At 35.9% G+C, this 27,250-nt stretch overlaps 6 protein-coding genes across 7 annotated transcripts; all 6 read left to right on the top strand.

Annotated features, from left to right (window-relative positions):
* Window positions 1-295: 295 nt before the first annotated feature.
* LOC109161388 (thymocyte nuclear protein 1) lies at window positions 296-1,074 on the top strand. The gene has a single exon (XM_019309757.1). The coding sequence runs from the start codon at window positions 358-360 to the stop codon at window positions 820-822; it is 465 nt and encodes a 154-aa protein (XP_019165302.1). The 5' UTR covers window positions 296-357; the 3' UTR covers window positions 823-1,074.
* A 2,107-nt stretch (window positions 1,075-3,181) lies between these two features.
* Window positions 3,182-6,003, top strand: LOC109161383 (serine carboxypeptidase-like 13). Of its 2 annotated transcripts, none has more exons than XM_019309751.1 (14): window positions 3,182-3,352; window positions 3,429-3,574; window positions 3,660-3,736; window positions 3,864-3,986; window positions 4,080-4,182; window positions 4,280-4,317; window positions 4,420-4,521; window positions 4,615-4,701; window positions 4,803-4,904; window positions 4,989-5,060; window positions 5,165-5,313; window positions 5,414-5,527; window positions 5,621-5,675; window positions 5,749-5,773. In XM_019309751.1, exons 1-14 carry the CDS (start codon window positions 3,225-3,227, stop codon window positions 5,752-5,754), a joined length of 1,302 nt encoding a protein of 433 aa, XP_019165296.1. In that variant the 5' UTR covers window positions 3,182-3,224; the 3' UTR covers window positions 5,755-5,773. The 2 variants fall into 2 exon arrangements, with proteins under 2 accessions (XP_019165296.1, XP_019165295.1); XM_019309750.1 differs by lacking the exon at window positions 5,749-5,773 and adding an exon at window positions 5,777-6,003 and having other exon boundaries at window positions 3,183-3,352.
* Window positions 6,004-7,238: 1,235 nt separating this feature from the next.
* Window positions 7,239-10,287, top strand: LOC109161391 (serine carboxypeptidase-like 13). Its single transcript, XM_019309760.1, has 14 exons — window positions 7,239-7,544; window positions 7,631-7,776; window positions 7,893-7,969; window positions 8,167-8,289; window positions 8,403-8,505; window positions 8,595-8,632; window positions 8,733-8,834; window positions 8,899-8,985; window positions 9,073-9,201; window positions 9,290-9,361; window positions 9,474-9,595; window positions 9,686-9,799; window positions 9,897-9,951; window positions 10,031-10,287. The coding sequence occupies exons 1-14, from the start codon at window positions 7,423-7,425 to the stop codon at window positions 10,112-10,114; spliced, it is 1,374 nt and encodes a 457-aa protein (XP_019165305.1). The 5' UTR covers window positions 7,239-7,422; the 3' UTR covers window positions 10,115-10,287.
* Window positions 10,288-10,356: 69 nt separating this feature from the next.
* On the top strand, window positions 10,357-23,234 carry LOC109161387 (putative serine carboxypeptidase-like 52). The gene is made up of 4 exons (XM_019309756.1): window positions 10,357-10,588; window positions 10,689-10,802; window positions 10,889-10,943; window positions 22,958-23,234. Exons 1-4 carry the CDS (start codon window positions 10,365-10,367, stop codon window positions 23,039-23,041), a joined length of 477 nt encoding a protein of 158 aa, XP_019165301.1. The 5' UTR covers window positions 10,357-10,364; the 3' UTR covers window positions 23,042-23,234.
* On the top strand, window positions 15,072-18,075 carry LOC109161389 (serine carboxypeptidase-like 7). The gene is made up of 14 exons (XM_019309758.1): window positions 15,072-15,193; window positions 15,293-15,438; window positions 15,568-15,644; window positions 15,904-16,026; window positions 16,140-16,242; window positions 16,322-16,359; window positions 16,460-16,561; window positions 16,647-16,733; window positions 16,824-16,952; window positions 17,043-17,114; window positions 17,225-17,373; window positions 17,464-17,577; window positions 17,670-17,724; window positions 17,811-18,075. Exons 1-14 carry the CDS (start codon window positions 15,072-15,074, stop codon window positions 17,892-17,894), a joined length of 1,401 nt encoding a protein of 466 aa, XP_019165303.1. The 3' UTR covers window positions 17,895-18,075.
* On the top strand, window positions 19,212-26,936 carry LOC109161390 (serine carboxypeptidase-like 13). Its single transcript, XM_019309759.1, has 15 exons — window positions 19,212-19,419; window positions 23,931-24,077; window positions 24,161-24,306; window positions 24,443-24,519; window positions 24,633-24,755; window positions 24,848-24,950; window positions 25,051-25,088; window positions 25,177-25,278; window positions 25,353-25,439; window positions 25,530-25,664; window positions 25,745-25,816; window positions 25,907-26,055; window positions 26,148-26,261; window positions 26,356-26,410; window positions 26,803-26,936. Exons 2-15 carry the CDS (start codon window positions 23,956-23,958, stop codon window positions 26,884-26,886), a joined length of 1,407 nt encoding a protein of 468 aa, XP_019165304.1. The 5' UTR covers window positions 19,212-19,419; window positions 23,931-23,955; the 3' UTR covers window positions 26,887-26,936.
* Window positions 26,937-27,250: the final 314 nt, after the last annotated feature.

Genomic DNA, 27,250 nt, shown 5'->3' with positions numbered 1-27,250 from the left:
TCTGAATATATAAAAATGCTATTGCCGGGAATCGAATCTGATTTCTTCTTTAAATGGGACGCGCATTTTTTTAACTAAAATGGCACCGTTTTGCAACCGAATGCACCTTACATAATTTGCTGTGAGCCGCGTTCTTTGTATTTGGGCCTGTAGGCTTTGTATGCATTAACTCAGAAGAAAAGGACGGTATTTTCGCGCCAAAAATGAACGTAGATTAATGAATTGTGAAAAGATTGTTTTTTTTTTTTTTTTACTGTCAGAAGAAAGGACGGTATTTTCGCGCCAAAAATGAACGTAAATTAGTATAAGGGTTGTTCCCGCTGAAGCATAAGCGGTTACGGGGGGAGTGGAGGGAAGATGGGTGAGAGAACTGAGTACTGGTTGCTGAAAACGGAGCCGGGGGAGTGGTCGTGGGAGGACCAATCGGCCAACAAGGGTTTATCCAAGTGGGACGGGGTGAAGAACAAGCAAGCGCAGAAGAACATGAAGGCGATGCACGTAGGGGACCTCTGCTTCTTCTACCATTCCGGCAGCAGGGCGCGGCGAGTGGTGGGAGTGGTCTCTGTGGTCCGCGGCTGGTACGGGGACGAGGAGAGCAAGGACGGTGGCGGAGCGGTGGATGTGAAGGCTGTGGGGGAGATGAGAAGGCCCGTGGACTTGGCAGAGATGAAAAGGGATCAAGGGTTGAAAGGGTTTGGGCTTTTCCGGCAGCCCAGGCTGTCGGTTGTGCCGGTGGAGAAGAATATATGGGAAAGGGTCTGTGAAATGGGCGGTGGGTATGACGGCGATGGTTTGGGTGATGATGATGATGATGAAGAGTAGCGGGGTGCTCAAGCTATGCTTCTCAGGTGTTTGTGTTTTTGTCTCACAGAAGGACTGTTGCTCTGATAACTATTTCGGGTCAGGGAAGTACACTTTTTGTTGTAGATTTTGTATAATCTGGGAAGAAAAATGCAAAATTTTGAAAAGCTGAAATCTTTTCCCCTGAGAATGGCAAACACAATGTTTGGTAGTATCAACGGAATGTTTGATACCTATAATTACCAGTATTTTCAAATTCTTACTTCTCTGAAATCTCTTTTATTCAATTTTTATTTTATTTTATTTGTGATTTACATGTCATTTATGTCGAATAGTTATGGCCTTCTGATTCGAGATAGAATTGAGAATGAATTAAATTTGAGGTCAGTGAAAAAGAAATTCCTTGAATTTTGATTCTAATATATTTGAGTTGACATACGCAACTATGAAGGTAAGACAACAATAAAACAAGCATTAATCTTACTGTGAACGTAATTAGTGCAGTAATTATCATTCATTTCTTCTTCTCCCAACAGAGGGCAGGTCATAAACTCTTAAAATAGCAACATGCAATTGTCGGTGGTTGAATACTGGTCTTTTCAAAAAGATACTTACGTAAGAAAGTGATTATTGATCCTGACTCTTGTTAATCGTCATTGCATAAGAGACGATTAGAGGGAATTGTCTTTTTTGAAATTTAAAACTTAATTAAAAGACAGTTTGAAGTATGACGGAGTAAATGACATTCTTGGAATCAAGACTTTATGACTTACACTACTTCTAGATAATATCTTTGCTTCTAAAACATGACTCCCAAGTTTAGTAATGATCATCTTTGTGCCTATAGTTTTATGTTGAGTTTCAAAACTAAATTGACTTGATTTAGTGATTTATTACTTCTTCATAGGTTTATGGCGAGTTCATGTGATCCAAAATATAGTCCAGTTTCACAAAAACTCTAGAGTTATAAAAGAATAATTACAAAAAAGAAAAAAAAAAAACAGTTGTTAATAAATTCAAAAGGAGTGTTATTACTTGCATGTAAATTTCAATACAAGTGTCTATATCAAAATTTTGTGTGTGAGAATAAAAATTAAGAATATAAAATGAAAATACACATCATTTTCCATTCAAAAGATTCAAAGGTGAACCAGCTGACCGACCCCATGCCTGTACTTGTTTGGTTGGTACTTACCGGGTAGTTGAATGGGTTTCTATTGTGAGTAGCTAGGATCAATAAATATGAATGGCCTAGATTTTTCGTATCTATGATGGGACTTCTGTCCCCAATTCAGTTACTCGTTTTCATCAAACAATTCCCTTGGTCCCTCCCACTTTTCTTTAATTTTAAGGTAAAAGATATCTCTATTCAAAGACGCATTCTTGATAAAACTCGATTAGTGATTTTGAACAATAAAAGATCACATTAAAAAAATAAATTAGTTATATATAAAGTAGAACTTAGAACTTTATTATAGTTACGAAACTAACTATCTGATCAATTTGACTAGAATTATTCCACATGTACTTTTTTATATTGTCATATTTTCTTTTATATTGAAAAAATAAAGTAAGTTATGTTAACATATTGTGCTAATTTTACTTCATAAAATATACTTATCATTTCTCATATATCAAGTGTAGCAATTAATAAGAGCATTCACAATATGGTGTGCATATATATATTCTTCCAAAAGGCTGAACCCCAACCCTAAGGGCCCCCCACACTCCGGCCCGACAAAGCATTTGGGAGGATGTAAATGCATTTGGGAGGATGTAAATTGCTCACTGCGCACAAGGAGCCCCCTCACTGCCGCTGATGAGACTCGATCCCTGGTCATTCTTCCAAAGTTTCACCTCTAATACTCATCTTTCTCCTACACGTCTCTCCCTAATATAAATATCTTTTAACCAAATATTTACACGTCGATTTGGATAAACAAAAAAGTAATTGAAAGATTAGAAAAGTGAAGAGAACTCAACATTTTGGGACTATTGGTAAGTGAATGCAAATGACAAGGTCTTTCTTAAATAAGAATCAAACTTTGCAGACCCTCATGGATTACATTCATAGTATAAAACAGGGTAGCTCTAGTCTGTCGCAAGAGTAAATGGACCGGTCCGAACTAGGCTTGACCTGGACTTCGAACTAACCCGTTCGTTTGACTCCTCTACTTATCACATGGTTGAGCATATCACATTGAATTTATTTACTTAATGCACACTTCTAAACATAGCTTACGTGGTTACTTTGTAAGCAAAAAAAAAAAAAAAAAGTGTTTTGAAACGCGACAGAATGTAAGGTTACAGTCATACTCAGTATTTGGAAATGGAAGGAGGGATGGGAGCATTATTAAATATATATTTAAATGCTCCATGAAATGAGCTAGCAGTGTAGGCTAGCTGGATAAGCCTTTGTCGTCATGGCCTCAACATTCAAAATCCTTGCGTCGACGTTTCTGCTACTGTTTTTGGCTCCAACGTTTTTACATGCGGTGGTTGAAACTCTGCCTGGTTTCCCAGCAAAACTTCCATTCAAACTCCATACTGGGTACCCCTTTTCTTTCTTTCTGCCTCTCTACTGTCTCCTTGTCCATTTCATGATGTTTTTTTGTTTTTGTTTTTAGTTACATAGGTGTGGGAGAATCTCAAGAAATTCAACTGTTTTACTATTTCATTGAATCTGAGAAGAGCCCAGAAACTGATCCACTCTTGCTATGGCTCACTGGTGGTCCAGGTTGCTCTGGACTCTCTGCCTTCTTCTTTGAAATTGGTATCTTAGTTCGTTCTCTCATCTCATTCATTATCATTTTTATTAAAACTCCAAAACCCATGGGTTTATGTATGTTTTGTTGAAGGTCCTTTGACCATTAACTATGCAAATTCCACTGGGGACATCCCAGATTTGGAGTTGAACCCCTATGCATGGACCAAGGTTAGTTAGTTTGGTTTTCAATCTTTACCCTTACTTCCAATTTCAGACAGATTCTGTTTGTTTGTGTTGAATTATATTGTGAGAGTAACAAATTAAAACCCTTTACATATTATATTATATTAACTAGGTGGCCAACATCATATTTGTGGATCAACCAGTTGGAACTGGATATTCCTATTCAGAAACATCAGATGCTTACAACACTAATGATACTTTATCTGCACAACATACTTATAGTTTCCTCGTACAGGTAACACAATTTCTAATTTTTAATTTGTTCCAAGCAAGCAGACTTTAATTTGAGGGGGAGGATTATATTTATGTGGTTTTATGTGAACTGCAGTGGCTCCTGGACCATCCTACATTCCTTAACAATCCACTCTATGTTGCTGGAGATTCCTATTCTGGAATCACTGTTCCACTCGTCGTTCGCAATATATATGATGGTACATACTTCACCTTGTTTTCTGCAATTTGCATTATATTCCAATACTCTTCTGAGCTAGCTTATGTTGTTGTTTGTTTGTTTGTCTTGGTATGTAGGTTTAGAATCTGGAATTGAGCCGCGACTAAATATGAAAGTACATCGATCTCATTATCTCAACCCCTTCTCTCCCGTCTCATATGTTCTTCTTAGTTAATGTGCTCATGATTTTTCGGTTATATTTGAACCCATGGTTTAGGGGTATATAGAAGGCAATCCATTGACTCACCGATTCTCAGACACTAATAATAGAGTGGTGTATGGCTATCGAATGGGGTTTTTATCAGACAATCTGTACAAGGTAGTATTTGCAATTTTGCATATACTTAAGTTAAGCCATTTGAGCTTTCCTGTCTGCTTGGTTTCAATTCATAGACTTCTGCTATATATGCAGTCCACGAAAGAAAGTTGCAATGGAAATTACATAGATGCGCTTCCACACAATTCAGCGTGTCAATATGACCTTCAAAGAGTAACAAAGGTTAGCATTTAGCTCCATTTTTTGTTTTTTCATAAAAGAATGTCGAATTTGTCTTCAACCCGGATCGATCCACATAACTATAGGTGTGGTTTTGTGTGTAGTGCACTGAAAAGATTAATATGCCACAAATTCTAGAACCCGCGTGTAACCCGGAAATTTTACTAAGTCTAGATGGTGAAAATCTACCACAACAATGGTGCAGAGTACGTAATTATCTATCCCAATATAATATACATTCGTTCTATGATGTCTTTTCTTAGTTTGTGCTAAGTTGTGGATTTATGCAGGACGATAATTATTTGTTCGCCTACTCCTGGGCAAATAACAAAATTGTGCAGAAAGCACTCGGTGTGCGTGAGGTATGTGTAACAAGATTGCGAGAAATCGAGAATGAGAGATATATATATTAACCATAAAAATGAAGCAAATAAAGAGAGTTGACAGTGATGATAATGGCCAACAGGGAACTATGACAGAGTGGCTTAGATGCAACCATACCTTGAGTGGTCCACCTGAAGCGGAGAGGAGTGAAACATACGTTTTTAATGTGAAAAACACGGTTGATTATCATCGCAGTTTCACTAACAAATCTTGTCGAGTTCTAATCTACAGGTAATTAACTCTTTCAATTCGAGCACTAGTCTACCCGTTATCCTTCTTGTGTTCTATTATATGTTCTCGAGAAGCTAATTATGTGAACGGGCTTATACAGTGGGGACCACGACATGATCGTTCCTCATGTGAGCACAGAAAAATGGATAGAATCCTTGAAAGTTGGTGTTGAAGATGATTGGAGACCTTGGTTTGTTGAAGATCAAGTTGCAGGGTGGGTCTGTTGTTTAACTTGTTGGGATCTTTATTTGTAAATGTATACATTAATGGCTTTAGCTGAAAGGTGTTGTGATGTTGATGAATGCAGATATACCATGAAGTATTCACAGAAGGAGTATGAGTTGACATATGCAACTGTAAAGGTAATTAAGACAACATTTCAACAAGCATTAATCATAAGTTTAACACTTGGAATGTAGTTAGTGCAGTAATTAGCATTGATTTGTTGTTAAACATACATCAGGGAGCAGGTCATACAGCACCAGAATATAAGCCACGAGAATGCCTGCCAATGATTCAAAGATGGCTTAGCATTTATCCTCTTTGATTATTATGTAAAATTATATTGAATGCATATTATATTCCATATTAAAATGGTAAGTGTTTGGCGATCTCTTGAAGGGATTGACCCTCTACTTACCGGTTATGCACTAGGAGTTATTAAATGATTTAGTTTCATTTTTCTGTCTACTTGCCGTTCTCCTTATTAGTCGGACTTAAGATTTTGTGATTACCAAATTCAATGTCTAACCAATTTGACTAGGGTTATAATTGCCCAAAATTGTAATATGTGATACCGATAGCAAATTTTTTTTCATATATCCCTTCATCATGCAAATGCAACACATTTTGCACCTTGACTCGTTCTAGGTTTAATCTGCGTGTTATTATGATTTGCCCAACATGGGTGATGGACAACTTTGAGTTGTCTGCAAATTATGGTCCACACAATTGTGTGGATCACGATTCAAAATGACGTTGTTGAATTTTATGAGTTACAATAATGTATATTATGTGTTAGAATAATGAAACTTTCAGGTTAAGATAATATAATGTGCATTATGCGTTAGACTAATGTATATTGTAGCGGGCCGCGTGAAAAAATTTTATACGAAATGACATCAAATGTGGTCCACACAATAACTATTGCATGACAACTACTTGTCCTTTAAAAAAAAATTAAATTAATTTATTTTTTTTATATTTAGAAATATTTGATAACTTAATCTTACCTCTAGTCATAAAATTAGAACATCTATGTTTTTAGTATGACAAATTCTATTATACAAACCAATGACATCTCATTTAGAAGAGTCACCGAAGTGTCATTGAACTACAAGCTACTTGGCAAATGCTACTTCCACAATTTAACATGGTGAGCCAAGTAGGTGGGGTAGTATTGTTGCCACCAACGATATAATGGCGCCCCAACTCAGTAAACATATATAAGGAATTATATAAAATTAATAATTTCTATCCCTTCAAAAAAAATTAATAATTTTTATAAATTAAATTTAGAAATAATTAAAAACTCGAGTTGACCTAGACCTGATCCATGAGAGGCATGGGACTAGGAACCAATTCAAGTCCAGAGTGTGGCCATGACAATTATTATTGTGTAGATCATAATTAAAAAATACATTATTTGAGTACCGAGAATATATTATTTTATATATTATCAAATAATATACATTCAATATACAAATATTGTACTTTTATTATTATATTAAAAATATATATTATATTAAAAAAAATGCATTTTTTGAGTACTAAAAATATATTATTTTATATAATGTATATTCAACATACAAATAATGTTATGATCCACAAGGTCCACATAATAATTTGTGGTTGCCATGGATAGTTGAGGCGTTGAGGGTTAGAAATGTCGAAAGTACGATGTTTCATAGGTATTAAAAAGAGACGTGTTTTCAAAAAAAAAAAAAGAGACGTGCTAAATGGAGGGAATATATTTGTCATAAAATACTATTTGTAGTAACTGCGGACGCGGTTTCACTGTCACTCAAAAAAGTAGATGGAGAGAGCTGAGGGACTATTATTAGACGCTCCATGAAATGAGTTGTTGCAGGGTGGAGAAGCATTGTGATCATGGCTTCGCCAATGGAAATCCTTGTGTTTCTGCTGCTGTTTTTGGCTCCAACATTTTCTCATTGGGTAGTTGATACCTTACCTGGTTTCCCAGGAAAACTACCATTCAAACTCCAAACTGGGTAACCCTTAGCTTCTATCTTTCTTTCTGCAGTGTCTGGTTATACCTACGATTTGATGATGTTGTCGGTATGTTTGGTTTAATTAGTTACATTGGTGTGGGAGAATTTGAACAAGTTCAACTGTTTTACTACTTTATCGAATCGGAGAGGAGCCCAGAAAACGATCCGCTCTTGCTATGGCTCAGTGGAGGCCCAGGTTGCTCTGCTCTCTCCGCTCTCCTCTATGAGATTGGTATAATATATATATCATTCACTATCATTTTTGTTTAATTTCTGTGATACTTACCTTAATTACATAACATTATTAAATTCCCCTTAATTGGGTTTATGATGTTTTGTTGAAGCTAGGTCCTTTCACCTTTAATTATGCAAATTCCACTGGGGACATCCCATCTTTGGAGTTGAATCAGTATGCATGGACCAAGGTTACTTTTCAATCTTTAAGATTAATCCAATGTATATTTATGTTAGATACAACCACGCCAAAACTAGATATAACTTTATTTCCCCTTTTATATCACCACATTTTCGAGAGGTAAGGTGTTGGACTTAGCCCTTCAGGTCTCCGCTCAACAATCCCCTTAATATACATAAATGTTTGTGTTGTTTACAAAATGAGCAGGTGGCCAACATTATATTTTTGGATCAACCTGTTGGAACTGGATTCTCCTATGCAGAAACATGGGAAGCTTACAGGTGTAGTGATACCTTATCTGCACAATACGCTTATAGTTTCCTCGTAAAGGTAAGAAAATTTGTAATTTTTGTTCCAATCAGTTGGGATAAGTGTTAGTATTATACTGCAATTGGTTCCCAAAAGTAGAGAACTGATGGCTTTCTCTTTTGTGAGAACTGCAGTGGTTCCTGGACCACCCGAAATTCCTTAGTAATCCACTGTACATTGCGGGAGATTCCTATGCCGGAATTATTATTCCACAGATCGTTCAAAGAATATATGATGGTAATTGGTAACTTACCTTCTTCTCGGTTCTGCAATTAGCAGTCCAATGCTCTTCCGAATTAGCTTATGTTGTTTGTTTGTCTTGGTAGGTTTAGAGTCTGGAATTGAGCCACGCCTAAATATCAAAGTACATCTCAACTCGATCCCTTTCTAGTGTATGTGTGATCCTATTCTTGTTATTAGTTAATATGCTTATGATTCTTGGGATGTCTCTAAACATGGTTTAGGGCTATGTTGAAGGCAATCCCGCAACTGACAAATATGCAGACAACAACAATAGAGTGGTATATGCTCATCGAATGGGGCTTTTATCAGACAATCTGTACAAGGTAGTATCCGAATTATGTTAGTTTAAATCATGTCTGCTTCATTTCACAAACTGCTGCAATGCAGTCCACAAAAGTAAGTTGCGATGGGCATTACATAGATGAACATCCGCAAAGTGCAGCATGTCAATATGATCTTGAAAGAGTATCAAAGGTTAGCAGACAGTTTAATTTTCTGTAAGAATATTAATCAAATTTGTCTTCAAGGATCTAACAATGATCGGTGTGGTTTTGTGTGTAGTGTACTGAAAAGGTTAACGAGGAGCAAATTTTAGAACCAAAGTGTAGCAATAAAAATTTACTGAGTCTAGATGTGAGCTCTATTGGTGAAAATGTTACCAGTCTCCTTTTATTGCAACACTGGTGCAGAGTAAGTCTGTAGCCTCATATACTTCCATTATTCTATAACTTCTTAAGCTTAGCTTTCTTGTTTTGTCTTAAGTTGTACATTCATGCAGGACGATAATTATTTGTACTCTTCCATTTGGGCAAATAACAAAATTGCCCAGAAAGCACTTCACGTGCGTGAGGTACGTCTAGTGACTAAACGATACTTACCAAGTAACCATACATCCATAAGAAATGAAACAAATTAAAAAAAAGTTTATAGTGATGATGGTATGAATATCTGGTTGCCAACAGGAATCAATAACAGAGTGGGTCAGATGCGAGGAGAGGACTGAAGCATACATTTATGATGTCAAAAGCACAGTCGATTATCATAAGAGTTTCACCAACAAATCTTGTCGTGCTCTAATCTACAGGTGATGTTTTCGAGTAGCTAGCCATCATCTTTCTTGCGTTCATTCCATCTTAACCGTGGTTTTGAAGAAGCTAATTCTATAAGCGTGCAGTGGGGATCATGACATGGTTATTCCTCATTTGAGCACAGAAGAATGGATAGAGTCCTTAAACTTTGTGGTTGAAGACGAGTGGAGACCTTGGTTTGTTGAAGATCAAGTTGCAGGGTGGGTCTATTGTTTAAGTTCTTGGGATTTTTGTAATATACATTATTAATCTGGACCTTAACTGAAAGGTGTTGTAGTGTTGATGAATATAATACAGATACACCATGAAGTATTTAGAGAAGGAGTATGAGTTGACATATGCAACTGTAAAGGTAAGATAACATTTGAACAAGTATTGATTACACAACTCAACACTTAGAATTTAAGCATGCTTTTCTTCATTAACAATAGGGAGCAGGTCATACAGCACCAGAGTATAAGCCACAACAATGCTTGGCAATGCTTCAGAGATGGCTTAGCAATTATTCTCTTTGATTATGTAATTGGATGCATATTCCATAAATAAAATAGCAAGGGATTGATTTAATGCTAATGTGATGATTTTTATATGGTGTAATAAGAATTTATGAATGTATAGGTATTTTTACATTTGGTTGTAGTAAAATTGGAACGTTATTGTAGCATAAATATAATGTTAATATTTGTGGATGGTTAGAAATGGAGAAGATGCTGAGGTTTTGGTAACATGTAGACCTTATGCAATATATGTGGTTAGAAATCGAGAATGAGAGATCAATATATTAACCATAAAAATGAAGCAAATAAAGAGAAAGTTGACAGTGATGATAATGGCCAACAGGGAACTATGACAGAGTGGCTTAGATGCAACCATACATTGAGTGGTCCACCTGAAGTGGAGAGGAGTGAAACATATGTTTATAATGTCAAAAACACGGTTGATTATCATCGCAGTTTCACTAATAAATCTTGTCGAGTTCTAGTCTACAGGTAATTAACTCTTTTAATTCGAGCACTAGTCTATCCGTTATCTTTCTCGTGTTCTATTATATGTTCTCGAGAAGCTAATTATGTGAACGGGCTTATACAGTGGGAATCACGACATGATCGTTCCTCATGTGAGCACAGAAGAATGGATAGAATCCTTAAAAGTTTCGATTGAAGACGAGTGGAGACCTTGGTTTGTTGAAGATCAAGTTGCAGGGTCTGTTGTTTAATTAACTTGTTGGGTTCTTTGTAACGTACATTAATGGCTTTAACTGAAAGGTGTTGTGATGTTGATGAATGCAGATATGCCATGAAGTATTCACAGAATGAGTATGAGTTGGCATATGCAACTGTAAAGGTAATTAAGACAACATTTCAACCTGCATTAATCATAAGTTTAACACTTGGAATGTAATTAGTGCACTAATTAGCATTGATTTAATTTGTTGTTAAACATACCTCAGGGAGCAGGTCATACATCACCAGAATATATGCCACAACAATGTATGTCGATGATTCAGAGATGGCTTAGCATTTATCCTCTTTGATTATTATCTAATATTATATTGAATACATATTCCATAATTAAAATGGTAAATTTTTGGCGATCTTTTGAAGGGATTGACCCTCTACTTACTGATTATGCACTAGGAGTTGTTAAACGATTCAGTTTCATTTTTCTGTCTACAGGACTTAGAATTTTGTGATTACCAAATTCACTGTCCAACCAATTTGACTAGGGTTATAATTGCCCAAAGTTGTAAGATGTGATCAACACATTTTGCACCTTGACTCGTTCTAGGTTTAATCTGCGTGTTATTATGGTTTGCCCAACATGGTTGATGGACAACTTTGAGTTGTCTGCCATGATAATGACAAATTATGGTCCACACAGTTGTTTGGATCACGATTCAAAATGACGTTGTTGAATTTTATGAGTTACAATAATGTACATTATGTGTTAGAATAATAAAATTTTCGGGGTAAGATAATGTACATTATGTGTTAAAATAATGTACTTTATGTGTTAGAATAATATACATTGCAACGGATCGCCTGAAAACAATTTCATGAAACGACATCAATCGTGGCCCACACAATATAACTATTACATGACAACTAGTTGTCCTTTTTTTTAAAAAAAAAATTAATTTAATTTATTTTTTATATTTAGAAATATTTGATAACTTCATCTTATCTCTAGTCATAAAATTAGAACATTTATGTTTTTTTTAGTATGACAGACTCTATTATACAAACCTATGACATCCCATTTAGAAGAGTCACCGAGGTGTCATTGAACTACTAGTTATTTAGCAAATGCTACTTGACTTTACTCACCTCAATTGAACATGGTGAGGCAAGTAGGTGGGGTAGTATTTGTTGCCACCAACGATATAATGGCGCCCCAACTCAGTAAATATATATAAGGAATTATATAAAATTAATAATTTTTATAAATTAAATGTAGAAATAATTAAAAACTCGGGTTGATCCAGACCTGATCCATGAGAGGCATGAGACTAGGAACCAATGCAGGTCTAGAGTGTGGCAAATTATATTGCGTACCAGTTTAGTCGAAAACGACGTCGTTTTGTTTTTGTTTTTGTTTTTTTTTTTTGTTTTTTTTTTTTTTTTTTTTTTTTTGTAGAAATTTCATTTCTCGTTTTTGCTGTTAACTTAAAAAAAATGTTTTGAATGTACATAATTGTATAATAGAATACACATAAACTCCTAACATAATGCACATAATTTTTTTTGAAGGATAATATACATAATCTAACAGAATACATAATATATACATAAACTCTTAACATAATAGTATTGTTGGTTTTAGGGTTTTCAGGCCCAAGGAGGTCCAACACAACCTTTGGCTGGAGGATACACCTTTCATAATAAGGCTACTAAAATAGAAAAAATATGACTCGATGATTTTTTACGTGGAAACCGAAAGGTGAAAACCACGGGCCTTTTTGGGCGGTGCCAAGCCTAATTCCACTATGTATTTTGTAGGTGTCTTTGTACATGTTGTATGGCTATTTTGTATATAGAGATGGAGTATGCTTCTTTTGGTAGAATGGAGTCTTCTTGATAACTTTCTTGTTGTGTATGTGAAATTGCCTTCTCTTGGGAGAGTGGTGTAGTATTCTATGAGAGAAAGGATGGTGAGTGGGAGGATAATATTTGGGAGAGTCCTCCCATGTGTGTAGGTGAATGAGTGGATCCCCCCCCCCCCCCCACTTTCTTCTTGTCTTCTCCTCCTTTTATAGCTAGCACATCCCCAAAAGTGTCCGTTGGACCATTTAGTAAGGTAGTTAATAGGTATTAACTTGGTTATTAGTGGGGTAATAAGTGGGAGACTTAATAGGTAGCCTTTATTTGGGGGTTATGGATGAGGTAGATAAATAGGACTTTTAAGGGTAGATAATTAGGAATAACGGCTAGTTAGTCCGACCCTCTACCCGTGCCGACCTCCGGGTCGAGCCGACTTCTCGGTTTGGCTCGTATCTCTTTTGGGCTTGCTCCATTTTCTTCTTGGGCTTCCCTTCTTTGTCTGGGCTTTATCTCTTTTCTTCTTGGGCCCCAAGCCCACGGGGTTCACACCCCATCAAGTATAATACACATAAAGGATGGCTTAGCAATTATTCTCTTTGATTATGTAATTGGATGCATATTCCATGATTAAAATAGCAAGGGATTGATTTATTGCTAATGTGAAGATTTTTATATGGTGTAATGAGAATTTATGAACGGATAGGTATATTTACATTTGGCTGTAGTAAAATTGGAACTTTATTTATTTTGTGAATGCTATTGACTCTATTAGAGCTAATAATGCCTGAGGCTCGAACTTACAACCTCTCATATCAGAGTTCAACCCAAGTGCCATTAGATTACAAGGTCTTGGCATAAAATTGAAACTTTATTGTAGCATAAATATAATGTTAATGTTTGTGGTTGGAAATGGAGAAGATGCAAAGGTTTTGGAAACATGTAGACCTTATGTACTATATGTTGATAAGTTTTTGTTACACCATATAAAAATCCATTATAAATTCACCATGTGATCAACATATGAAGCAATGACCACTAGTATAAAACAGCTCATTAGCGTCTATTATACAATAGACATCTATGAACCAGTCGCTATTAGTCTTAATTTTAGACATAGTATGAGATCAAATGTGCGTGAATGTGTGCTATGTTCTGCATCACAAGTCAATACCGTCTCTACTGTGGTTCAAATCTATGACCTCTTATTTGGGAGAGTCACTCTCATGCTAGACATAGGTGGATATGATTTGATTTTTTCTTTTTAAACAAATAATTAACCAAAAAAGCTAAATGTTTTATATTAAAAAAAAATTATACTCCTTAATTGTTAACTGACGGATAATTGAAATTTTAGGACAGTTGGAATTTGGAAAGTTGATTACTGATCGTCGGTTATTCCGTGGGTACTGTTGAAAAATGGAGGAAGCTTCACTGATTTGGCTGCGAAATCAACGGAAGAACTCCAGGCAGTGATGGTGGCAGTGGCTGAAGGCGTCTTCGGAGAAGGCTGGGACTGGTGTTCACGGCTGCTGGTGCGGCGATGGGGATGCTGATCGGGCTGGAAAGAATGGTGGACGGCAGTGGCTGGGCGATGGCCGCTATGCTTCGCCGGAAAAACTGGCAGACGATGTTGATAAGTTTGTCTGTTGCTCCTTGCGACGGAAGCTAGAATCCAGCGTTGACGGCGTAAGTTTTCTGATTGTGATGTGACGATAAATAAATAAATATATAAATTGATACTGGTAAGGGGATACTTTCAGGATGGAGAAATCACTGAAAGCACCAATTGTTAGAATAATAGGATTGCAATGGCTACAATATCTTTTGAACAGATTTTTGATTCCACGTCCATATCAAACACCTATTGTTCACATTTCCAGGTGCCAGAGTTCTAGGAAGAGAAAAGGAGAGAAAGAGCGGAGGGATAGAGACTAGAGCTGGAAGTGTATTGGATAAGGAATATTGATTGATATTTTTCACCTATACAATTATATTAATGTCTGTAATAACTTGCTACCTAAATTATTCTAACAAAATAATTTAATGATTATAGCATAATTTCCTCTTTATTTGATGCTTTATAATTGGTTCATGTCATGGCTATTGTCATGACATATCAATTAGTTTGGAAAGCGATAGTGTAGTCGTGTAGATCGAGAGTCCAAGACCATTCCATGGATCCCCCATCTATCCTGTTTGTACATAAAGATTAAACGGCTTGCTTTGCTCGCAAAAACCTACCAAGGACAAAAAGAAAAGAAAAAAGGTATAGATTTATCCTTGTTGTGGGTACTCATGTATAAGCATTTGGGGGTTGAAGTCAATTAAGACATTTCTGGCTATTTACCTCCTCCATCTCTAGGATAGAGCAGTGAAGGACAAGTTTGGGTTCAAACTTATTAAAGGGCTTGCTTCCAGTGATTCAGTGATCATGGCTTCACCAATGAAAATCCTTGTGTTGCTGCTACTGTTTTTGACTCCAACATTTTCTCATTGGGTAGTTGACACCTTACCTGGTTTCCCAGGAAAACTACCATTCAAACTCCAAACTGGGTAACCCTTCTATCTTTCTTTCTGCACTGTCTGGTTATCTCGGTTATACCTACGATTTGATGATGATGTTGTTGTTGTTGGTATGTTTGGTTTAATTAGTTACATAGGTGTGGGAGAATCTGAACTAGTTCAACTGTTTTACTACTTCATCGAATCTGAGAGGAGCCCAGAAAACGATCCGCTCTTTCTATGGCTCACTGGAGGCCCAGGTTGCTCTGCTCTTTCTGGTCTCCTCTATGAGATTGGTATAATATATATATGTTCCATCTCCATCATCTCATTCACTATCATTTTTGTTTAATTTCTGTGATACTTACCTTAATTACATTATTAAACCCCCTTTAATTGGGTTTATGATGTTTTGTTGAAGCTAGGTCCTTTCACCTTTAACTATGCAAATTCCACTGGGGACATCCCATCTTTAGAGTTGAATCAGTATGCATGGACCAAGGTTAGTTTTCAATCTTTAAGATTAATCCAATCTATATTTATGTTAGATACAACGTTTACCACTACGCTAAAACTAGATATAACTATATTTCCCCTTTTATATCACCACATTTTCGAGAGGCAAGGTGCTGGACTTGGCCCTTCAGGCCTCCGCTCAGCAATCCCTTTAGTCACCGGACTCCACCCAACAATTTATTTTTAGGTACAGATCTACAGAAGGTAATATACATAAATGTTTGTGTTCTTTACAAAATGAGCAGGTGGCCAACATTATATTTTTGGATCAACCTGTTGGAACTGGATTCTCCTATGCCAAAACATGGGAAGCTTACAGGTGTAGTGATACCTTATCTGCACAATATGCTTATAGTTTCCTCATAAAGGTAAGAAAATTTGTAATTTTTGTTCCAGTCAGTTGGGATAAGTGTTAGTATTATACTGCAATTGGTTCCCAAAAGTAGAGAACTGATGGCTTTCTCTTTTGTGAGAACTGCAGTGGTTCCTGGACCACCCGAAATTCCTTAGTAATCCACTGTACATTGCGGGAGATTCCTATGCCGGAATTATTATTCCACAGATCGTTCAAAGAATATATGATGGTAACTTTCCTTCTCAGTTCTGCAATTAGCAGTCCAATGCTCTTCCGAATTAGCTTATTTTGTTTGTTTGTCTTGGTAGGTTTAGAGTCTGGAATTGAGCCACGCCTAAATATCAAAGTACATCTCAACTCGATCCCTTTCTAGTGTATGTGTGATCCTATTCTTGTTATTAGTTAATATGCTTATGATTCTTGGGATGTCTCTAAACATGGTTTAGGGCTATGTTGAAGGCAATCCCGCGACTGACAAATATGCAGACTGCAACAATAGAGTGGTATATGCTCATCGAATGGGCCTTTTATCAGACAATCTGTACGAGGTAGTATCCGAATAATGTTAATTTGTAAAATGTAGTTTAAACTTTAAATCATGTCTGCTTCATTTCACAAACTGCTGCAATGCAGTCCACAAAAGTAAGTTGCGATGGGCATTACATAGATGAACATCCGCAAAATGCAGCATGTCAATATGATCTTGAAAGAGTATCAAAGGTTAGCAGACAGTTTATTTTCTGTAAGAATTTTAATCAAATTTGTCTTCAAGGATCCAACTAACAACTATCGGTGTGGTTTTGTGTGTAGTGTACTGAAAAGATTAACATGCCGCAAATTTTAGAACCAGAGTGTAGCAATGAAAATTTACTGAGTCTAGATGTGAGCTCTATTGGTGAAAATGTTACCAGTCTCCTTTTATTGCAACACTGGTGCAGAGTAAGTCTGTAGCCTCAACTATACTTCCATTATTCTATAACTTCTTAAGCTTAGCTTTCTTGTTTTGTCTTAAGTTGTACATTCATGCAGGAGGATAATTATTTGTACTCTTCCATTTGGGCAAATAACAAAATTGTCCAGAAAGCACTCCACGTGCGTGAGGTACGTCTAGTGACTAAATGATACTACTAACCGTACATCCATAAGAAATGAAACAAATTAAAGAAAAGTTTACAGTGATGATGATGGTATGAATATCTGGTTGCCAACAGGAAACAATAACAGAGTGGGTCAGATGCAATAAGACCTTGAATTATAAAGTTAATGTAGAGAGGACTGAAGCATACATTTATGATGTCAAAAGCACAGTCGATTATCATAAGAGTTTCACCAACAAATGTTGTCGCGCTCTAATATACAGGTGATGTTTTCGAGTAGCTAGCCATCATCTTTCTTGCGTTCGTTCCATCTTAACCGTGGTTTTGAAGAAGCTAATTCTATAAGCGTGCAGTGGGGATCATGACATGGGTATTCCTCATTTGAGCACAGAAGAATGGATAGAGTCCTTAAACTTTGCGGTAGAAGACGAGTGGAGACCTTGGTTTGTTGAAGATCAAGTTGCAGGGTGGGTCTATTGTTTAACTTCTTGGGATTTTTGTAATATAAGATACATTATTAATGTGGCTTAACTGAAAGGTGTTGATGAATATAATATAGATACACCATGAAGTATTTAGAGAAGGAGTATGAGTTGACATATGCAACTGTAAAGGTAAGATAACATTTGAACAAGTATTGATTACACAACTAACTCAACACTTTGAAGAATTTAAGCATGCTTTTCTTCATTAACAATAGGGAGCAGGTCATACTGCACCAGAGTATAAGCCACAACAATGCTTGGCAATGCTTCAGAGATGGCTTAGCAATTATTCTCTTTGATTATGTAATTGGATGCATATTCCATGATTAAAATAGCAAGGGATTGATTTATTGCTATTGTGATGATTTTTATATATGGTGTAATAAGAATTTATGAACGGATAGGAATATTTAATTTGGCTGTAATAAAATTGGAACGTTATTGTTGCATAAATATAATGTTAATATTTGTGGTTAGAAATGGAGAAGATGCAAAGGTTTTGGTAACATGTAGACCTTATGCACTATATGTTGATAAGTTTCTGTTACACCATATAAAAATCCATTATAAATTCACCATGTAGACCTTAGCTTCATTATGACGCTTTCAAGCATGTACCCATTATATATCTTTCTTTCTTGTAACCAATATTTTTAAGAACGAAGATAATTCTGTAAGCGTACAGTGGGGATCACGACATGGTTGTTCCTCATGTGGGCACAGAAGAATGGATAGAGTCTTTAAAAGTTTCGGTTGAAGACGAGTGGAGACCTTGGTATGTTGAAGATCAAGTTGGTGGGTCTATTGTTTAAGTTGGGATTTTTGTAATATAAGATACATTATTAATTATTAATGTGGGCTTTAACTGAAAAGTGTTGATGAATATAATTAATACAGATACACCATGAAGTATTTAGAGAAGGAGTATGAGTTGACATATGCAACTCTAAAGGTAAGACAACATTTGAACAAGTATTGATTACACAACTAACTCAACACTTGGAAGAATTTAAGCATGCTTTTCTTCATTAACAATAGGGAGCAAGTCATTCAGCACCAGAATATAAGCCACAACAATGCCTGTCAATGCTTCAGAGATGGCTTAGCTATTATCCTCTTTGATTATGCATTGGATCGATGCATATTCCATAAATAAGATTGCATGTTTTTTGAAGGGATCGGATTCGTTTAAATTTGCTGCTAATGTGATGATTTTTATGTTTGAAATATTTTATCTTTTATATATATATATATATATATATATATAACAAATTCAACGAATTTTATATAGTGTAAATAAGAATTTATGAATGTATGGTATATTTACATTTGGCTGATTAGTAAAACTAGAACGTTATTCTAACACACACACACACACACACACACATATATATATATATATATATATATATATATATATATATATATATATATATTGTTATTGTTTTTGGTTAGAAATGGAGAAGATACAAAGATTTTGATGTATGGACTTTATATACTATCTATTCATAATTTTTTGTTACTCATCGAGAATGGATGGTGACATTATACTATGATGATTTTAAATTTTTTTTTTTTAGAAATTATATGTGGAGAAAATGTTTATTTTGAGGAGTTTATGGCTGTATAGTTATTTTCTTTTATTGTATTATTATTAAGTTGAATGGGGTTGCTGATCGGGCTGGAAAGAATGGTGAACGGCAGTGGCTGGGCGATGGCCGCTGTGCTTCGCCGGAAAAGCTGGCAGACGATGTTGATAAGCTTTGTCTGTTGCTCCTTGCGACGGAGATCCGTTGGCGGAAGCTAGAATCCAGCGTTGACGGCGTAAGTTTTCCGATTGTGATGTGACGAAATATAAATAAATATATAAATTGATACTGGTAAGGGGATACTTTCAGGATGGAGAAATCACTGAAAGCACCAATTGTTAGAATAATAGATAGGATTGCAATGGCTACAATATCTTTTGAACAGATTTTTGGCTCCACGTCCATATCAAACTCCTATTATTGTTCACACTTCCAGGCGGCAGAGTTCAAGGAAGAGAAAAGGAGAGAAAGAGCAGAGGGATAGGAGACGAAAATTAGAGCTGGAAGAGTATAGAATAAGGAATATTGATTGATATTTTTCACTTAATACAATTATATTAATCTCTGTAATAATTTGCTACCTAAATTATTCTAACAAAATAAGGCAATGATTATAGCATAATTTCCTCTTCATTTGATGCTTTATAATTGGTTCATGTCATGGCTATTGTCATGACATATCAATTAGTTTGGAAAGCGATAGTGTAGTCGTGTAGACTTTTCCATGGATCCCCCATCTATCCTGTTTGTACAGAAAGATTAAACGGCTTGCTTTGCTCGCAAAAACCTACCAAGGACAAAAATAGAAGAAAAAAGGTATAGATTTATCCTTGTTGTGGGTAGTTGGGTACTCATGTATAAGCATTTGGGGGTTGTAAGTCAATTAAGACACATAGCATTTTCCTCTTCCATCTATGATAGAGCAGTGAAGGACAAGTTTGGGTCCAAACTTATTAAAGGGCTTGCTTCCAGACATGAGACAGTAAATTAAAGTAGTTGGTGGCAATAAAGAACTTTTTAATGCTCTATAAATGACATATATATGTTGCAGCAGTGTAGGCTGCATTCTGCAGAAGCATTCTCATGGCCTCACCAATGGAAATCCTTCTGTTGCTACTCCTGTTTTTGGCTCGATCATTTTCACATTCAGTGGTTGACACTTTACCTGGATTCCCAGGAAAACTTCCATTCAAGCTCGAAACTGGGTAACACTTGTCTTTCTTTCTAAGTCTGTAGTGTATCATTATCACTAGAGTTTGGTGCACTAGGTTGGACCTAAGATTTGATGATATTCATGTTGTTGGTATATGCTGTTTAGTTACATAGGTGTGGGAGAATTTCAACAAGTTCAACTGTTTTACTACTTCATTGAATCTGAGAATAGCCCAGAAAGTGACCCGCTCTTTCTCTGGCTCGCTGGAGGCCCAGGCTGCTCTGGTCTCTCTAGCCTCCTCTATGAGATAGGTATCTTCTCATATTTATCACTATCATTTTTGTTTCTATGATATATATACTTTTGAGAACTCATTAGAGACTTAGAGTTATTAGCGCTGAAACTTTTAACAGAATCCTTAATTACATTATATTATTAAAACTCTCAAACAAGCCTGGCGTTTATGTTTTGTTGAAGGTCCTTTGAGAATTAATTATGCAAATTCCACTGGAGACATCCCAACTTTGGAGTTGAACCAGTATGCGTGGACCAAGGTTTTGAAACATTGCCATCTGTAATATTACTCCTAATTTCATTTTTTTTTTCTATTTATTCTTGGGTAATAGAATGGTTTGTGTTCATTCTGACTAACAAAATCCTTCACAAATTCACTAGGTGGCCAACATTATATTTTTGGACCAACCAGTTGGAACAGGATTCTCCTATGACAAAACATGGGAAGCTTACATGTGTAATGATACACTATCCGCACAACTTGCTTATAGTTTCCTCAGAGGGGTAAGAAATTTTTGTAATTTTTGTTGGCGATACATTTAAAGCAGACTTTGAGGGAGAATTTACTTTATGTTCTTTACGTTTCTGTGACTGCAGTGGCTCCTGGACCACCCGAAATTCCTTAGCAACTCATTGTACATTGCAGGTGATTCCTATGCTGGAATCATTATTCCGCTGGTTGTTCACAAAATATATGATGGTAGCTTACCTTGTTCTCTGCAATATATCTGCATTCCAATGCTCTTATTTATTGTGTGTGGATGTGCAGAATTATATTAAGCTGTAATGTGGAGTAGCTTATGTTGTTCTTTGTTTGTTTTGGTAGGTTTAGAATCTGGAATTGAGCCACATCTAAACTTGAAAGTACATCTGAACTCCCTTTCTCACGTTTGATCCTATTATTGTTACGTTAGTTAATGTGCTTATGATTTTTGGGATGTATTTAAACATGATTTAGGGATATGTGGAAGGCAATCCAGTGACCGACCAATATGCAGACAACAATAATAGAGTCATGTATGCTCATCGAATGGGGCTTTTATCAGACAATCTATACCAGGTAGTTTCACAAATTTTTGCATTTGATTTGATTGAGTTTTAGTATTTGAATGTTAATTTATAAAGTTAAATCATTTGAGCTATCCTGTCTGCTTCATTTCACAATCTGCTGCTCTGCTATGCAGTCCACAAAAGTAACATGCCATGGACATTACATCGATGAACATCCAGAAAATCCTGCATGTCAATATAATCTTGAAAGAGTATCAAAGGTTAGTTTTTTCTTATAAATGAATATCGAATTTGTCTTCAATGATCCATATGAATGACTTACAATTACAGCTGTTGGTGTGGTTTTGTGTGTAGTGTACTGAAAAGATTTTTCAGGCGCAAATTTTAGAACCGGTGTGTAGCGATGAAAGTTTACTGACTCTAGATGTGAGTTCTGTTGGTGAAAATTTACCACAACACTGGTGCAGAGTAAGTATCTAACCCAATATAATATACTTTCATTCTATAATATCTATCTTATGCTTTCTTATTTTGTGGTAATTAAGTTGTACATTTACATATGTAGGAAAATAATTATTTGTTCTCCTCCACCTGGGCAAATAACAAAGTTGTCCAGAAAGCGCTTCACGTGCATGAGGTATGTCTAGCAAGTACAAGGGATAGATATTAATCATGCATCAATAAAAACGAAGCAAAGAAAAGTTTACAGTGATGATGATATGAATATCTGGTCGCCAACAGGGAACGATAACAGAGTGGGTTAGATGCAACCAAAGCATGAAAGGTGATACTAATGAGAGAACTGAGGCATACATTTTTAATGTCCAAAGCACAGTTGATTATCATCGGAGTTTCACCAACAAATCTTGTCGAGTTCTAATCTACAGGTGACAGTTTCAAGTTGCAATTAGCTTTCGTGTTCCATCCTAACTAACCATGATTTTTATGAAACTAATTCTCTAAGCATACAGTGGGGATCATGACATGGTTGCACCTCATCTGGGCACAGAAGAATGGATAGGGTCCTTACAAGTTGCCGTTGAAGATGATTGGAGACCTTGGTTTGTTGAAGATCAAGTTGCAGGGTCCGTTGTTTAACTTGTTAGGATTTTTCTAATATACATTAATAGCTTTAACTAAAAGGTGTTGTAATGTTGATGAATGCAGATACACCATGAAATATTCACAGAATAACTATGAGTTGACATATGCAACTGTAAAGGCAAGACTGCATTTCAACAAGTATTAATTATAGAGTTAACACTTTGAATGTAATTAGTGCAGTAATTAACATTCATTTCTTGTTAAACATCAGGGAGCAGGTCATACAGCACCAGAGTATAAGCCACAACAATGTCAGTCAATGATTCAGAGATGGCTTAGCAATTATCCTCTTTGATTATGTAATATTGAATGCATACATATTCAATGAATAAAATTGCAATGACCTTTGATATCTTTCTCTGTTAAAAATAAGCCACAACAATGTCAGTCAATGATTAAGAGATGGCTTAGCAATTATCCTCTTTGATTATTATGTAATATTGAATGCATATTCAATTCAATGAATAAAATTGCAATGACCTTTGATATCTTTCTCTGTTAAAAATCTAATCTTTTGAGATTTGAAAGAGGTTTCAGTTGCTCTGATCTTCCCTTCTACAACTCAAATGCTTCCCACAGAAGAGAATATTATGTTTGATACCAATTAATGATAGAGTGCATACTTTGCTAATGTAGGCGACGATGGAAACGTATAGCCACTACCAGAGGATGTGCACTGGGTGAACTCCGCTCTTGTATAGCTCAATTGAGAGAGTATTAACAAGAATCGAACTCGTGATTTTTTGGTAAGAGAATAATGCTTCATTCACTTACCACCCATTTCAGCACCTTCCTTTGCTAATTTCTGCTATTGAAAGAGAATGGAATACGAATATTATTAATAAAATAATAAACTTGGGGACAAGAACATGTATGATTGCTGCTATTGAAAGAGGATGAGCATATTATTAATTAATTAATAAAATAATTAACTTGGGGCCTAGCACATGGAATCAGAGTAAATGTTATAATAACTAAGCACATGGTCATACAATATCTCAAACAGCAAACTGTGATTCCCCACGTGTAATAAAATATAAGATAATATGAATTATATTAAGCACCCAACATATTCAATCACCAAAAATAAAATGCCTATAAAAAAGTAAGAACTAAACACTATACACACCATACCTACCAGCCATATGCATTCAAGATAATAGAGTATAGTAGCAGACTTGTAGCAGTGTAGGCTGGAGAAGCCCTCTCATGGCCTCAACATTGAAAATCCTTGTATTGCTACTCCTATTTTCGGCTACAACGTTTTCACATACAGTGGTTGACACTTTACCTGGTTTCCCAGGAAAACTTCCATTCAAACTCCAAACTGGGTAACCTTTTTTTCTGTCTTTCTTTCTGCCTCTCTAGTGTAAGATTTGATGGTGTTGACATCTTGTTGGTATGTTTCATTCAGGTACATAGGTGTGGGACAATTTCAAGAAGTTCAACTGTTTTACTACTTCATTGAGTCTGAGAAAAGCCCAGAAAGTGATCCACTTTTGCTATGGCTCAGTGGTGGTCCAGGCTGCTCTTCTCTTGCTGGCCTCCTCTATGAGATTGGTATATATATATATGTTAACTCATTCATTTTCATATTTGTTTCTATATATGCTACATATACTTTAGGGAACGGAAACCTTGATTACATTATTAAAACTCCCAAACCATCCTTGGGTTTATGTATGTTTTGTTGAAGGTCCTTTCACCATTAATTATGCTAATTCCACTGGGGACATCCCCGCTTTGGAGATGAACCAGTATGCATGGACCAAGGTTAGTTTTCAATCTTTCCATTCCTTCTTTAACATTACTCCTACTTTCATAGAAATGTCTGTGTTGAATTGTGAGAGTTCGTAACAAAATCCTTTACATATTAACTGTACTAGGTGGCCAACATTATATTCTTGGATCAACCTGCTGGGACAGGATTCTCCTATGCTAAAACACCCGAAGCTTACATGTCTAATGATACTATATCTGCACAGCTTGCTTATGATTTCCTCATACAGGTAAGAAAAACTTTAATTTTTGTTCTAATAAATTTAAAGCAGACTTTAATTTGACAGAGAATTTATGTTCTTAACATTTTTGACAAGTGCAGTGGCTCCTGGACCACCCGAATTTCCTTAGCAATCCGCTGTACATTGCTGGAGATTCCTATATGGGAATTATTGTTCCACAGATTGTTCGCAAAATATATGATGGTAGCTTAGCTTAGCTTACCTTCTTCTCTGCAATTTGTATGCCGACTTAAGCTGCAATATGGAGTAGCTAACTTATGTTGTTGTTTGTTTGTTTTGGTAGGTTTAGAATCTGGAATTGAGCCGCGTCTAAATATCAAAGTACATCTCATCTCAACTAACTCCCTTTCTGCCATTTGATCCAATTCTTGTTAGGTAATGTGCTTATGATTTTTGAGATGCATTTTAGGGCTATGTGGAAGGCAATCCAGTGACTCACAAGTATGCAGACCCCAATGGTGTTATTGAATATGCTTATCGAATGGGGCTTTTATCAGACAATCTATACAAGGTAGTATTTGAATGTTAATTCGTAAAATGTAGTTTTAAGTCATGTCTGCATTTTCACAAACTGCTGCAATGCAGTCCACAAAAGTAAGTTGCAATGGAGATTACATAGGTGAACATCCACAAAATGCAGCATGTCAGTTTGATCTTCAAAGAGTATTAAAGGTTAGCAAACATTTTTTGTTTTGTTTGGTAAGAATATCAAATATGTCTTCAAGGATCGAGTTACAACTATCGGTATGGTTTTGTGTGTAGTGTACTGGAAAGATTAACGAGGCGCAAATTTTAGAACCAAAGTGTAGCAATGAAAATTTACTGAGTCTAGATGTGTGCTCTGTTGGTGAAAATCAAAATCCTACTAGTCTCCTTATACCACAACACTGGTGCAGAGTAAGTCTGTAGTCTGATATACTTCCATTCTATAATATCTTAAGCTTTCTTGATTTGTCTTAAGTTGTACATTTATGCAGGATGATAATTATTTGTACTCCTACACTTGGGCAAATAACAAAATTGTCCAGGAAGCACTTCATGTTCATGAGGTATGTCTACTGAGTACAAGATATTAACCATTGATCCACAAAAATGAAATGAAGCAAAGAGAAGTTTACAGTGATGATGATTGCCACCAGGACACAGTGACAGAGTGGGTCAGATGCAATAAAAGCATGAAGTATGATTTTGGTATGGAGAGAGCTGAAGCATATGTTTTTAATGTTAAAAGCACAGTTGATTATCATCGGAGTTTCATCAACGAATCTTGTCGAGTTCTAATCTACAGGTGACGTTTTCAAGCAGCCCACAATTGTCTTTTTCTTGTATTCCATCTTAACCATGAATTTGGAGAAGCTAGCTAATTCTCTGAGCCTACAGTGGGGATCATGACATGATTATTCCTCATGTGAGCACGGAAGAATGGATAGAATCCTTAAAAGTTTTGGTTGAAGACGAGTGGAGACCTTGGTTTGTTGAAGATCAAGTTGCAGGGTATGTTGTTTAACTTCTTGGGATTTTTCTAATAGTCATTAATGGCTTTAACTGAAAGGTGTTGTAATTTGGATGAATGCAAATTGCAATGCAGATACACTATGAAATATTCACAGGAGGACTATGAGTTGACATATGCAACTGTAAAGGTAAGATTTCATTTAAACAAGTGTTATAGGGTTCAGCCCACATGGGCAGCACAGTTGGTCACATTGGTGAAGTTTGAGAGCAATGACTGGGATCGAGTCTCACCAGTGACAATGTGGGAGCAACCTCTCAAAGTGAGGGGGGGACTCATTGTGCGCATTAAGCAAAAGTCTAGTCTCTCAAAGTGAGGGGGGGACTCATTGTGCGCATTAAGCAAAAGTCTAGTCTCTGTGTTTACATCCTCCCAGATACTCTATCGAGTCGAGGCCTGGGGGCCCTTGGGGTTGGAAATTCAACCTTTTAGGAACAAAGTGTTATAGGGTTCAACACTTTGAATGTAATTAATTAGTGCAGTAATTAGGTTAATTAACATGTGATTCTTGTTAAACATCAGGGAGCAGGTCATACAGCACCAGAATATAAGCCACAACAATGTCAGTCAATGATTCAGAGATGGCTTAGCAATAATCGTCTTTGATTATTATGTAATATTGAATGCATTTTCAATTCAATGAATAAAATTGCTATGACCTTGGAGAATGAATTCAGAGAAAAGGTTATAAACTTATAATAATGACAATAATAAACTAAGCACATGGTAACACAACTATTTAAAACTGCAAACTCTGATTCCCATATGTAATAAAAAAAATGAATAAAATTAAGCACCCAACAAAGAAGGTAAAGAGGAAAAAATAAAATCATATCTAAGAATCATTGGATCAATAAAATTTCAAACAAAGAGTCAAGCAAATTGGTTCCTCTTTCCAAGGCATACATAAGAATAAGATTTAAAAACTCTATTAACCCAAGATTCACATTTAAAGATTCTTTGGGACTAG

Source organism: Ipomoea nil, unplaced genomic scaffold (genome assembly GCF_001879475.1).
Source record: "Ipomoea nil cultivar Tokyo-kokei standard unplaced genomic scaffold, Asagao_1.1 scaffold2922, whole genome shotgun sequence".
Taxonomy (NCBI): Eukaryota; Viridiplantae; Streptophyta; class Magnoliopsida; order Solanales; family Convolvulaceae; genus Ipomoea; species Ipomoea nil.
This window is presented reverse-complemented; position numbering and strand designations above follow the sequence as displayed.